Source organism: Saimiri boliviensis, chromosome 8, assembly GCF_048565385.1.
Source record: "Saimiri boliviensis isolate mSaiBol1 chromosome 8, mSaiBol1.pri, whole genome shotgun sequence".
Taxonomy (NCBI): domain Eukaryota; kingdom Metazoa; phylum Chordata; class Mammalia; order Primates; family Cebidae; genus Saimiri; species Saimiri boliviensis.
This window is the reverse complement of record NC_133456.1, coordinates 122,804,677-122,819,757: the sequence shown is the minus strand read 5'-3', so window position 1 is coordinate 122,819,757 and position 15,081 is coordinate 122,804,677. Positions and strand designations below refer to the sequence as shown.

At 43.8% G+C, this 15,081-nt stretch overlaps 1 protein-coding gene across 2 annotated transcripts in view; it reads right to left on the bottom strand.

Moving 5' to 3' along the window:
- Nucleotides 1–12,528: 12,528 nt before the first annotated feature.
- The window catches only part of MAP3K8 (mitogen-activated protein kinase kinase kinase 8), a 28,071-nt gene continuing 25,518 nt past the window's right edge, over nucleotides 12,529–15,081 (bottom strand). For both annotated transcript variants that reach the window (XM_003938389.4, XM_010349068.3), the window contains exon 8: nucleotides 12,529–13,741. In XM_003938389.4, coding sequence (XP_003938438.2) covers nucleotides 13,611–13,741 — 131 coding nt within the window. In that variant the 3' untranslated portion in view covers nucleotides 12,529–13,610. The remainder of the gene's footprint in view (nucleotides 13,742–15,081) is intronic.

The following is a 15,081-nucleotide window of genomic DNA, read 5'->3' as shown; positions in this document are numbered from 1 at the left end:
TCACCCTGGCTGGAGTGCTGTGGCACAATCTTGGCTCACTGCAGCCTCTGCCCCCAGATTCAAGAGATTCTTCTCCCTCAACCTCCCAAGTTGTTGGGACCGCAGGGGAATGCCTTCATGCCCAACTAATTTTTGTATTTTTAGTAGAGACGGGGTGTCACCATATTGGCCAGGCTGGTCTCGAACTCCTGACCTTATGATCCACCCACCTGGGCTTCCCAAAGTGCTGGGATTATAAGCATGAGCCACTGTGCCTGACCCTCAGAAAAATAAATCTTAACTTTAAAGATATAAGTCAGATTTAAAATACTTCATGCATGAAAGTTTGCATTTGCCAGACAAAAAAAGAGAAAAAATTCACCTCGCAGCTTGCTCTTTGTTTACAGTTTTACATTTTAAAAATGAATAAAAATTCCACATTGAATGACAGATTGAAGTGACGCAAGTTCTGTCATCTCTAAAACTACAGGGCTAATCTGTTCCACACATAGGGATGTGTAAGCCCACAGGGGTGTGCAGATAGCAACATCCCTGAGTAAACAACAGTTACATGCCATTGAGAACTTACTCTTGAAACAAACACATGTGGCTGAGTTGGGATAATTTTATAACTAGCTCTTCAAATTAGTTACCATACAATGTTTATTAAACAGTAAGTGACCAGGTGCAGTGGCTGATGCCGGAGACCCAGTGCTTTGAGAGGCGGAGGTGGGAGGATTGCTGGAGCCTGCTTCAAGGCTGTGATAAGCTATAATTGCATCACTGAATTCTAGCCTGTGTGACAGAGCAGGACTCTGTCTCTAACAAATGAATAAATTAATTAAGGATAAGTAACTGAAATGTACTAACTTGAACCCTAAATACATTATTAAAAGCCAACAGTGGCCAGGCCGGGAACCTCATGCCTGCAATCCCAGCACGTTTAGAGGCCGAGGCAGGTGGATCACTTGAGGTCATGAGTTCAAGATCAGCTTGGTCAACGTGGTGAAATCCTATCTCTACTGAAAATACAAACATTAGCTGGATGTGGTTGTGATTGTCTGTAATCCCAGCTACTTGAGAGGCTGAGGCAGGAGAATCGCTTGAACCCAGGAGGCAGAGGTTGCAGTGAGCCGAGTGGCTCCACTGTACTCCAGCCTGGGCGACAGAGTGAGACTCTGTCTCAAAAAACAAATAAAATAATTTATTATTTTGCCAACGCTGATATAATTTAATTTTGCTTTCATCTGAAAACCTTAATAGCAACCCTTTTCCTGTCACACCAAAAGGAAATTGACCTGCTTTATTTCCAGGCTCTTCAAAGCACAACCCCACCTACTTACCAGTAATTCGAATTCTTCAACTTCCAGTGGTTGGAACAAGCCCCCGCCCCCTGCCAGTGTTCCCTGAATGTGCCTTGCTTGTTCCGGTCTCTGGGCATTTGCTCACCTTCTGTCTCTTGCTTGGGACGCTCTTCCCCCGCCCAGCCACCCTACTCACCCTACTCACCCTGCAAACAGCAATGGCAGCTCTCATTTAATGAAAAATGGCGGGAGTGAGAAAGCACTAGACTAGATGCTCCATGTGCCCCCCAGATCCACCCTCGTCACCTCCCCACCCAGCTCTGAGTCCCATGAGGCTGACCTGGAGAAATTACTCCAATAGTCTCTTACTCTCTGGCTTCCGGTTGGAACTCTCAGCCTCAAACTTTGTGGGGTTTTATTTTATTTATTTATTTATATATACCTATATTTTTTGAGACAGTGTCTTTCTCTGTTGTCCAGGCTGAAGTGCAGTGCCATGATCATGGCTCACTGCAGCCTCTACCTCTTGAACTTAAGAGATTCTCCTGCTTCAGCTTCCTGAGTAGCTGGGATCACAGGCACAAGCCACCACGCCCAGCTAATCTTTTTTTTTTTTTTTTTTCTAGAGATGGGGTCTCACTCTATTGCTCAGGTTGGTCTCGAACTCCTGGGCTCAAGCGATCGTCCTATTTTGGTCTCCCAAAAATGCTGGGATATCAGGCAAGAGCCACCGCACCAGCCCTACCTTTTGTGAGATTACCCTGGGATTGGTGGTGTCCCTTGACCAAAGGTCATTGTTCCCTTCAAGGTGACCTCTTCTGCATAAATGTCCTTCTGAGTCTAGTAATTATGCTCTTCCCTAAATCCCTCCAGCCTGAACTTGGTGACAGTTCTGCTACTACCAGCCCAGAGCTACCAAATTATTCCTCATGCTCCCTTACACTGCTATCTCTAGAAAGAGTACCTTTATGAATAGATTTTTCTAACATGACCTTATCTCTTATCTCTTTTCTCTTGGAACTCTGTATCAGAGAGAGTTTACATACCCCCTCAGGTTCGCCTGGCCCCACCTGTCTTCCATGACCTGGGTTGCTCACTCATGGAGACCCCTATCATCAGTCATCACTACTGTCAGTGCCTACATTATCGGCTGGACTGACAACCCCAAGCCTCCACCCATGAGGATGCTCAGCTCCCACACAGCCCCATGGCTCCCACTCCGATGGGAGTTGCAGCAGTTCTGATGCCCAGGCATGACCAGACCTGGAAGGGTCTGGTCTTTCCTGTCACTGACGGATCTGGAGGAAGAGCTGAACTACAGCATGTGGAAACTGGCTTTCCCAGCAGCTGCAAAAAAGTGTTTGGAGACACAATCCAGAAAGGCAGGAAGAGAGAATACTCATGGGGGAACCCCGACCAGTGGGAGACAGGAGAGAGGAGAGAGAGAGAAAAGAGATTCCTCTCCCTTTTCCCCTTCTGTGGGCTGTACTGGGACACTGTGTTCGCTATGGCTCCGCTGAAGACATCCCATGTGACTAAGCAACTAGCTGTGTGTTTTCCCGAAGCCACCGACAGTTCTGGAATATATAAAGCTCCTTTTATTTGCTTCCCCTCCTCTCCTGCGGCGATTCCCTCTTCCTGCTTCCCTCTTTCCTTACTCTCACTGACCTGGAGCTGGACCTCCCATAACATGTTAGCACTTACGCTTTGCCTGATGCCCAGTTTTCTAGGAAGCCAGGTCCAAGAAAGACTCTAAGTGAGGCAGATCCCTTCCTCCTATTTCTTTCTTTCTTTTCTTTTTTTTTTTTTTTTTTTTTTTTTTTTGAGATGGAGTTTCACTCTTGTTACCCAGGCTGGAGTGCAATGGCGCGATCTCGGCTCACCACAACCTCCGCCTCCTGGGTTCAGGCAATTCTCCTGCCTCAGCCTCCCGAGTAGCTGGGATTACAGGCACGCGCCACCATGCCCAGCTAATTTTTTGTATTTTTAGTAGAGACGGGGTTTCACCATGTTGACCAGGATGGTCTCGATCTTGACCTCGTGATCCACCCACCTCGGCCTCCCAAAGTGCTGGGATTACAGGCTTGAGCCACCGCGCCCGGCTTGCTTGCTTGCTTTTTTTCCTTCTTTTTTTCTTTCTTTCCTTCTTTCTCTCTCTCTTCCTTCTTCTTTTTTCTCTTTTCTTCTTTCTTTTTCTTCTTTCTCTCTCTTTCTGTCTGTCTGTCTGTCTTTGTCTTTCTTTCCTTTTCTTCTGAGACAGAGTCTGTCTGGCTCTGTCACCCAGGCTGGAGTGCAGGATCATAATCTTGGCTCACTGCAACCTCCCCCTCCCAGGCTCAGTTGATCCTCCCATCTTCACCTCCCAAGTAGCTGGAACTACAGGTGCACACCACCATGCCTGGCTGATTTTTGTATTTTTTTTTGGTAGAGACAGGGTTACATTGTGTTGGCCAGGCTGGTCTCAAACTCCTGTCCTTAAGTGACCTGTCCACCTTGGCCTCCCAAAATACTTGGATCACAGGCATGAGCCACTGTGCCCGGCTGAGTCATTACAGTCTTATTGCTCCATTTTTATTTTGTAGATACTAATAGAGTAATCTATGCCTCACATTCGCATCCTTAATTACACTGAATGTCCTGGTTGCTATCTTCAGGTTTCTGATCTTACTGTCCGACCAGTCTGTAAGCTTTCTCTGAGCAAGGATTACATTCTATACCATTCTATTTTATTATTTACTTATCTTTCAGAGACCAGGTCTCCCTCTGTCACCCAGGTTGGAGTGCAGTGGTGTGATTGTAGCTCACTGGAACCTTGAAATCCTGGACTCAAGTGATCCTTCTTCCTCAGCCTCCCAAGTAGCTGGGACTACAGATCAGTGCCACTATGCCCAGCTAATTTTTAATTTATATTTTATAGAGATAGGGTCTTGCTCTGTTGCTCAAGCTGATCTTGACCTCCTGGGCTCAAGTAACCCTTCCACCTCAGCCTCCCAAGTTGCTGGGATTACAGGCATGAGCCACTGTACCCGCTACAGTTCTGTTTTATAGAAGAGGATATGTTCTGGTAACAAACATTCTGATAATTCAAGTAACTTCATTTTTAGAAATAGGAATAACATGAGGGTCATAGAATTTGGATTCTCATCTTAACAAAGCTTTGGTAAGAAGTTTCTTTCTCCCCTTCCCTCCAGTGACATCATGAAACAATGACATTTAGTGGAAGGGCATAATTTTTGGAGTCAGGAGAACTTGGTTTCAAATGGCAATGCTTCCTGGTCTTAGCAGATCTCTTCACAGCAGTTACACAACCTCTCAGAGTCTCAGTTCCCTAGTTTGCTAATATCTGTAAAAAACGACTACCACAATATCAGTTACAGACAAGACACTCAATAAATATTAGCAGCCATTTCCTACGTGGTTGTTCCCTTGATTGACAACAGAAAAACTGTGACAATGGCTCAAGCCCTGCTTTGACCATTTCTGATCGAACAAACTTTGCAAATCCTGAGCACAGCCCTCCCCTAACCAGACTTGGGCTCTGGCCTCTAGAAGACAGTTCTGACCCTCTCTAGCTTTGTGTTTCTGAGCCTCTGTAACCAAAGCAAAGGACAGAGGAGACCAGCACTCCTCAATGCACCTGCCAATTCCAGGGTGAGGTGTTTGGTTGGAAGAACTTTGCTCTTAGAATACTTGGCATCACGTTGCTGAATTCACAATGTACTGACATTCTAGTCTAGTCATCCCAAACAGGGATAGTAATGCCAACATTGCAATATAGTTTACATTAAAAGAAGTTTGGGGCTAGCCACAGTGGCTCACGCCTGGAATCCCTACACTTTGGGAGGGTGAGGCAGGAGGATCACTTGCGCCCAGGAGTTCAAGACCAGCCTGGGCAGCACAGCAAGACCCCATCTTTACAAAAAAATTTTTTTAATTAGCAAGGTGTGGTGCTGCATGTCTGTAGTCCTAGCTACTTGAGAGACTGAGGTGGGAGGATCTCTTGAATGCAGGAGATAGAAGCTGCAGTGAGCTATTATCATGCTACTGCACTCTAGCCTGGACAATAGAGAGAGAACTTACCTCAGAAAAATAAATAAATAAATAAATAAATAAATAAATAAATAAATAAGTTTTTTAAAAAAGGAGTTTTAGTGCCACAGAGTTAGTTCACTGTGTTTACTCACCACTGCATCCCACAATTCTTTTTTGGGGGGGATCAGGGACAGGGTCCCACTCTATTGCCCAGACTGGAGTGCAGTGGCATAATCTCTGCTCACTGCAGCCTCTCCCTTCTGGGTTCAAGTGATTCTTGTGCCTCAGCCTCCTGACTCTCGAATTCCTGACCTCTGGAGTAGCTGAGGTAAGGAATTCGAGGCTAGCCTGGCCAACATGGTGAAACCCCATCTCTACTAAAAATACAAAATTAGTGGTCGGGTACGGTCTCAGCACTTTGGGAGGCCGAGACGGGTGGATCACCTGAGGTCAGGAGTTCAAGTCCAGCCTGGCCAATATGGTGAAATCCTGTCTCTACTAAAAAATACAAAAATTAGCCAGGCATGGTGGCAGGTGCTTGTAATCCCAGCTGCTCAGGAGGCTGAGGCAGAAGGATCGCTTGAACCTGGGAGGCGGAGGTTGCAATGAGCCGAGATCGAGCCAGTGCATTCTAGCCTGGGTGACAGAGTGAGACTCCATCCTAAAAAAAAAAAAAAAAAAAAAAAAGCTGGGCATGGTGGTGCATGCCTGTAATCCCAGCTACTCCAGAGGCTGAGGCAGGAGGATCACTTGAACCTGGGAGGCAGAGCTTGCAGTGAGCTGAGATGGTGCCACTGCACTCCAGCCTGAGCAAAAAGAGTGAAACTCCATCTCAAAAAAACAAACGAACAAAACAAAAAAGAAAATGTAGAGAGCTATGTATAAAGTATGTTACCTCGTGCACACTTGTTGCTGTTTATGAAGAAGAGTGTTACATAATCACTCTATCACGCTGTGTATGCGTAGACTGCCTTTGCTAGCAGCAGTCATTTCTGGAGAACAGAGCTGGGGGGTGGAGAGTGGGGAGAGTACATAGAGGAAGAGGGACCAGCTGAAGAGGTGAATGAGGAGGGCGCGTGCCAACTATTTCTGTTCCCTCTTGCTTGCTGGCCAGACCAAAAAAGGAACTTTCAGTTTCAGTGAGAAAATCTGAATTAATTACTTTGTTCTTTCTCTTTCTTCCCTAAGTAACTTAATTAAGGTAGAAACAATTGGTGCTTTCTTGCCCGCTGGCCCTGGCAAGGGCTCACAAGTAAGTCCACACAGGGAAGTTGTGAGAGATTCTGAGTCTTCGAGACCTGGAATCAGCTCCCAGCCCTCTGTCCTATTGGGAGCAAAACCTGAGCAAGATGCAAATTTCTAATCCGAAGAAAGACCTAGGCAGCAAGCAGGGAGCTGTGCGTGTATGTGAGGTGGACACCATTTTCTTTTCACATGAGCCCAGACATTGACAGAAGACTGTCCTGGTGCCAGCTGTTGTCATGCTGTAGCCTCTCTCTGTTACCTTTTTTTTTTTGAAATAGGGTCTTGCTGTGTTGCCGAGGCTGAAGTGCAGTGACATGAGTGTGTCTCACTGAAGCCTTGAACTTCTGTGCTAAAGAGATCCTTCTGTCTTAGTCTCCCAAGTAGCTGAGATTACAGGCACATGCCACCATGCCTAGCTAATATTTTATTTTATTTTTTGTAGAGACAGGGTCTCTTTCTGTTGCCCAGGCTGTTCTTGAACTCCTGGCCTCAAGTGATCGTCCTGCCTGAGTACCAAAGTGTTGGGATTATAGGTATGAGCCACCACTCTCAGCCCTCTTTCCAGGAGCATCAGTCCTGTGGGCTCACTGTCTCTGGTGCATTTGCAAAAAGCACAAATGAACCAAAAGTTGACTCCACTACAAGCTCCAAGCCTTCCTTCCGTAGTGCCTATTACCCTTCTTTTTGCTCAAAATATTCTCCTTCCTTCTCATCTCTGTTGATTCCTTGGAAGAATGCCAATTAGGCTGAAAAGAGTCAAGTCTTTTTTCAAATTTGTAAATGGACCAGTATGAAGATATGCTCCAATGAAATGCTTGCTGAAATTCTACATACATATGGGAAAGATAAAGTGGAATTTCATTAAGCTTCATAGAGAGAACATTTAGTTAGCATTAATGAATTAAAATGATAATAATAGCCAACATGTGTAGGGAAATTCCATATCTCTTCGAATCTTTAATGTTATTCGTATAATGATACAGTTGCTAGACAAGCTCAGGGCACCTTGGTGTACCGCTGTAATGAGAGACTGCTATGCTCTTAACTGATTATGCATTGATTTATATTAACAGTTGACCTCCTTGTACAGTCACCAGGATTAACACGATGTCATTAAATCAGCGATTCTGCTCCAGGCAGCCAGATAGCCAGCTTATCACCTTTGGTTCTGTAATGTGTGGTGAAGCAGATGTCTCGAAATTGGTTAAGTACTCAGAATTTATCCCAACCCTGAAAATAAACTCAGCACATGCTGCGTTCTTCTGTCTGCTGGCTGTGAGTGGTCATCTCACACTGTGATTCTGAAGTGTGACAGAACAGATTTCCCACATCAAGGTTAAACACAGGCAATGTGGGAGGAGATCTGTAGTCCAAGTCCCAGTTGTTGAAAATGCAGCTGCTGCTCCCGGAGCCAAGGACCGTTACCCAAGAGAATAGGAGCATGATTCCCTCTCCGCTCCACACTTGAATCTGCACACCCTGCCTGGAGAGAGCTGAGCACAAACCCTGATGAGGGTGTTCACAGAGGAGTACAAAATGCTCGATGATAAGATCTTATACCTGGAAAACCCTAAAGACCTCGCCAAAAAAATTCCTCCATTTGATCAATGAATTCAGGAATAGTGTCAAGATATAAAATAAATGTATAAAAATCAGCACCATTTCTTCACTTCAGGAACAAAAAAGCTGAGAACCAAATCAAGAAAATAATCTCATTTACAATAGCTACCAAAACAAACAAACAAACAAACCAAAAAACCTAGGTGTGGTTTAACCAAGGAGGTGAAAGATCTCTGTAAGGAAAACTACAAAACACTGCTGAAAGACATCAGAGATGACACAAACAAATGAAAAAATATTCCATGCTCATGGATCGAAAGAATTAATATTGCTAAAATGACCATACTGCCCAAAGCAATCTATAATCTACAGATTCAATGTAATTCAAAATACCAATTTTTTTCATATTTTAAAAAACCCCTAATATTTATAGGAAATCACCAAATAGCCAAAGCAATCCTAAGCAAAAAGAGTGAAGCTGAAGGCATCACATCACCTGACCTCAAATAATATTACAAGGCGATAGTAACCAAAACAGCATGGTACTGCTACAAAACCTTGCATTGCCAGGTGCCGTGGCACATGCCTGTATTCTCAGCTACTCGGAAGGCTGATGTGGGAGGATCTCTCGAGCCCAGGAGTTCTGGGCTGCAGTGCACTAAGCCAATTGGGTCTGCACTAAGTTTGGTATCAATATGTTGACCTCCCAGGAGCGGGGGACCACCAGATTGCCTAAGGAGGGATGAACTGGCCCAGGTTGGAAACGGAGCAGGTCAAAACTCCTGTGCTGATCAGTAGTGGGATTGTGCCTGTGAATAGCCACTGCACTCCAGCCTGGGCAACATAGTGAGACCCCATCTCTAAAAAAGAAATAAAATAAAATAAAAAATAATAAAAACAAAAACGAGTTGCATAGATTAATGGTACAGAATTGAGAACCTGGAAATAAAGCTATATGTCTACAACCAACTGATCTCAGACAAAGTTGACAAAAACTTAAAAAAAAAAAATGCTTGGTAAAGGACTACTTTGCATCTCTCTTCTCTCTAGCTCAAAGCAGAGTTTTTTTTATTGATGATTGATTGATTGAGACAGAGTTTTGCTCTTGTTGCCCATGCTGGAGTGACTGCAGTGGTATGATCTTGGCTTACTGCAACCTCTGCCTCCCAGGTTCAAGTGATTCTCATGCCTCAGCCTCCCAAGTAGCTGGGTTTATAAGCATGTGCCACCACACCTGGATAACTTTTTGTAGTTTTAGTAGAGATGGGATTTCACCATGTTGGCCAGGCTGGTCTCAAACTCCTAACCTCACCTGATTCACTCTCCTTGGCCTCCCAATGAGCTGGGATTACAAGTGTGAGCCACTACACCTGGCCCAAAGTAAGCTTTTGAAACCTGATGTTGATGCCTAAACCATGTTCTTTTAGTCACCATCTTCTTATGTGCTGGAGATTAAATGGACATTTAGAAAGCCAGCTCACAGGCAAAAGGCAAAATTCCAAGTAAATACTTGATGAAAAAAAAGTCTTTTTGGAGACAGATGGGAATATACATGAAATCAAAGAACCTTCTAACAATTCCAAAATTGAACGTGCCTCCTTTTAGCAGAGAGTGGCTAAGAAAGAGGAGCCAGAACCTTCTCTCACTGTGTTTCCTTCAGGGCCCAGCGCAATTCCTTGCCCAGAGTTGGTCCCTGTAAGACTTCAACTCTCCATTGGTAGGCCTGCTCTCCTGCTGGGCACATTCCCTCCTGCCTGCCCACGGGGAATGACATCAAGCAGTCTTTACTCCTAATCACATTGCAGACCTAAGAAAAAAATCTCCCAGTCCTTCCGAAAAACACTGGCTTTCACATTGAGTTACTACACAGAAACTTGCTGTCAATAAAAGACCAAATTGCTTGTGTCTGACAGACAGTGAGCAAGCATCAGCAAGGAACCCAGACGACCAATAGAATAAATCCCTTCTGGGTCCCACTGTGGTGCTTGGTGACATGGCAGTCATCTGCAGAAGCTTAGCTCAAGGGGCACTGGCTGATCCTCAGATAAGAAGCATCTCTCCAAGGCTAGGCAAATTCCCATTAGGTCCAGTAAATTCTTGGTACAGTCTCCATCATCTGTTTCTGAATATTTTACGAAACTCAAGGAAAACACAAAGGGCACCCCCTTCTGATTGTGACCATCAGAAGATGCGGCACTAACATTGGCTGTGTGCCTCCAGCGAGCATGTTCATCTACCCATCTATCTTGCAAAGGGCTTAAATAAGATCGTCTCTAAGGCATGAGCTGGAAAAGCTCTGTACACCTTCTGCAGTGCATTCCAGTGCTTCCATCCAATTCCTGAAGCAGGAATTATCAAGGTGGCTGGAAGTTGCTTTCTTTGTTTCTTTCTTGCTGTTTTTTGTTTGTTTTAGAGACAGGGTTTTGCTCTGTTGCAGTGGCATAATCATAGCTCATTGCAGAATCGAACTCCTGGACTCAAGCGATCCACCTGCCTCAGTCTTTCAAGTAGCTGGGACTGTGGGCATGAGTCATCACACCCAGCTATTTTTTTTTTTTTTTAAGAGATGGGGTCTTGCAATGTTGCCCAGGGTGGGCTATGAATACATAAAGGCATACAGAGTGACATAATGGGGAAGGGTGGGGCTGGGCACAGTGGCTTACACCTGTAATGCAAGGCAGGCGATCATTTGAGGTCAGGAGTTCGAGACCAGCCTGGCCAACATGGCAAAACCTCCTCTCTACTAAAAATACAAAAACTTGCTGGGCATAGTGGTGCACACCTGTAATGCCAGCTACTGGGATTATCGACGATGAGGCACAATAATTGCTTGAAACTGGGGGACGGAGGGAGCCAAGATTGTGCCACTGCACTCTAGCCTGGGTGACAGAGTGAGACTCTGCTTCAAAAAAAAAAAAAAAAAAAAAGGGTGGGGATGTTAGGATTTAAAGACTACATATTGGGTATAACATAAACTACTTGGGTGATTGCATTAAAGTCTTATAATTCACCACTTAATAATTCATTCATGTAGCTAAAAAGCACACATTGAAATAAAAAATACATTTAAAAAAATTAGGTACAGAGCTATGGTGGGGCCCTTGAAAGTGATGAGTCCTGGGGCTGAAGCTTTGTTAGCTTCATGGTCAATCTGTCTCTTCCCTTACCAGAGGGGCACCTATTTCCTCTGCAGTGTTGATGTGTTACTTACAAGCAACAACATAGGAGAAAGAACATGTGTATTGGAGTCAGAAAGGGCTGGGTTCAAATACCGGCTATTTCTTCACTTGCTTTGTGGTCTTGAGGATAATGTTACTTATCCTCACTATGCCTCAATTTCCTTCTCTGAGAAAAAAGAGAGCAATGCATATTTCATGCATGTTTACATTGATTACAAGGGATGGCATATTTTACATAAAACAGGTGAAAGTGTTTGATACTATTTGCTACATGGATGATAGACTTCCATTCAACAGTTTTCACTAGATTTCATGTACATGAGTTAAAGCCACCTGCTACAATGGCTAGTTATTAGCTTGCCAAATAATAATAGGCAAAGAGCCTGCAAGCGTGTATTCAAGGATAGTATAAATGTATAAAAACAAGGTGCAAGATAGAACCACATAGCCCTAAACCAGTGGCTCACAATTACTATTTTATTTTTAGTGGGGACAAGGTCTCCCTCTGTTGCCCAGGCTGGAGTGCTGTGGTGTGATCTTGGCTCACTGCAACCTTCATCTCCCAGGCTTAAGTGATCCTCCCTTCTCAGCCTGGGACTATAGGCATGCACCACCACACCTGACTAATTTTTGTATTTTTTGTAGAGACGGGGTTTCAGCATGTTGGCCAGGCCGGTCTCAAATTCCTGGGTTCGAGCAATTTTCCCACTTCAGCCTCCTAAAGTGCTGGGATTACAGGCACAGCCACAATTATTTTTTCTACCTCAGTGTAGCACGGGGATGCAAACCATTCCAGTTGACAATAGCTTCATACAAGAACAACAGAAAAGGAGCGTACTGGCCAGGCGCAGTGGCTCATGCCTGTAATCCCAACACTTTGGGAGGCCAAGGTGGGAGAATCACGAGGTCAAGAGATCGAGACCAACCTGGCCAACACGGTGAAAACACGTCTCTATTAAAATACAAAAATTAGCTGGGCGTGGTGGTGCACACCTGTAGTCCCAGCTACTCGGGAGGCTGAGGCAGGAGAAATGCTTGAACCCAGGAGACGGAAGTTACCGTGAGTGAGATTGCGCCACTGCACTCCAGCCTGGCACCTGGTGACAGAGCAAGACTCTGTCTCACACACACAATATATATATATATATATATATATATATATATATATATATATATATAAAGAAAAGGAGTGTATTAATACAATTTGCAAAGCTCCTGGTATTTGCTGCCAGCTTATGATACGTATTTCCCTCCAACCTATATCCCAGTTCCTATAGGCTGTCCTCAGTCCCAGTTGAGAATCATAGTCTTCACAATAACTAAGGCAAAATACTGAATTTATTCAGTTGAGTTGACCAATCACATTGGACAAAAGGGTTTTATTTGCATAATATAAAAACATACTTTAAGTAAAACTACTTGCATACTTTACAATGTTACAAATATATATATGAGAGATTCATGAAGGCATTTGATATAAAACATACATAGTATGCTATTTTAATGTACAAATGCTTAAAAGAAAATTGAATCAGAAGAATTACAAAAGGAGCATCATCAATAATTTACAAAAGTTTTCATTTTTCTTAAAGGTCACATTCTCATCCTTTGGGATGTACCAAAATAATGTGGTTTACACAGTTTTATCCACATTCAGAACAACATGTTTTGAATGTCTTAAGCATAGCATGTACAGTACACAATGTTTCCATAGGAACACAAAAAAGAAACTGTCACTAGTGGCCTGCTCTCATATGGCTTCTAATTCATCACTTAGCCACTTTTAAGACACTAGTTCAGCTTATTGCTACAATATTCAAGTTGTTCTATTCACCCAAATTATAATAAATTCAATGTATACTAGAATTTACCAATAAAGGCTCAAAGAGTTATATACATCAATATATACAACGCAACTATTCCGAGTAAAATGAAGATTCCATACTTAAATAAGAACCAAGAGTAGTAATTTTCAGGTACCCTATTATCCTTGTGACTGGTATTTTTACAATTTTGAGCAAAGTGCACAGTGAATGAAACAGTCAGCAGACACGATCCTTCTGCGAACGCTCAAACTCCGTCCTTGGAATCACATCACCTGAGAAAGGAGAACCTTAAGGCCTTGTGCACACCAGATAGCTTCACAAGTCAAACGCACAGGGGCCACTTGGAGGTACATTCGTGGGTCAAGGGAGGTCACACTGCTCCTTCAAAAATGGTACAATTCACTATACAGGGTCCCTGTGTGGAGGTGGCAGCACCAGCCTCCAGGAGATAAATGCTGTCTTAATTTAGAGAAACCCGTTGTCCTTTAGCCATATTCAAGCGTTGGTGGCCCGCGAACAAGGTTGAAGTAGCCGGCCAGAGCGCCGAGGTCTATGTAGAGAGAGCGCTGTCTCTTGAGCATCTCAGACTCCTCGGTGCTTCCTGTGCATGAAGAATCTGAAAAGGAAAATATTTAAAAAATAAGTTACTAGAAAACATATCAAATCATAAATAACTGTTCCTTCTGCAGAGAAATAAATCCTTTGGGGCCTAATAAAACCAGCTGGGCACAATGGTTCATGCCTGTAATCCCAACACTTTGGGAGGCCGAGGTGGGCAGATCACAAGGTCAGGAGTTCAAGACCCGCCTGGCCAACATAGTGAAACCCCTTCTCTACTAAAATATAAAAATTAGCAAGGTATGGTGGTGGGTGCCTGTAATTCCAGCTACTCAGGAGGCCGAGGCAGGAGAATCTCTTGAACCCAGGAGGGGAGGTGGCAGTGAGCTGAGATAGTGCCATTGCACTCTGGCCTGGGCAGCAGAGCAAGACTCCATCTCAAAAAAAAAAAAAAAAAAAAAAAAAAAATTTTACATAGACCAAAGAGTTCAAACAGGAGTCAATGGAGACAAGAAATTAGTTAGAAATCCTGGCATATTTTTCCAATAGTCAGATGGTCCTCTTTAAATACACAAAAGTCAGACAAGCAGCAAAGAAATATAAACAAGTATGCCAGGCTTGACATCTGGGTTTGGACCTAAATGGATTAAAAACGCCATAGATTTTTAATAAAAATGGAAACCCTCTCCCTCCATATTCAATGCTCCTGGAATGCATACTGACTTTCCTAAGTGGAAAAAATTCACAGCAGGCAAGATTTTAAGCAGAGGAAGATGGAAACGTAAGTTGACTTCAAACTCAGTATTTCACCTGTGCAGGGCAGTGCTATGCTGTTTCCCTAACTCACTTGATGTGAGTTAGGCAGGGCGCGGTGGCTCATGCCTGTAATCCTAGCATTTGGGATGCTGAGGCGGATGGTTCAAGATCAGCCTGACCAACATGGTAAAACCTCTTCTCCACAAAAAAATACAAAAATTAGCCAGATATGGTGGCAAGCACCTGTAATCCCAGCTACTCAGGAGGCTGAGGCAAGAGAATCGCTTGAACCTGGAAGGCGGAGGTTGCAGTGAGCTGAGATCATGCCACTGCACTCCAACCTGGGTGACAGAGCAACTCCATCTCAAAAAAAGAAAAGAAAAAAGAAAAAAAAGAAAGAAAAAGTGAATCAAGCAGAACTCTCGACTTTACCAACAGCAAAGCTGTCACGTTCAGTTTGTTTTCAAAGACCAGTGTTGCAAACAAGCAAGTCAGAGGCGTTTCCAATGACTATACTACCTACACTCGCACTGAAAATCTATTATAATTTGGTGCTAAATTAGCCAATTTAAAAACAAAACATGCTTCTGTTCGTCTTCTTGCTGGAAAGTCTCAAGCAAGATATGGGAGTCAAGAAGTCAT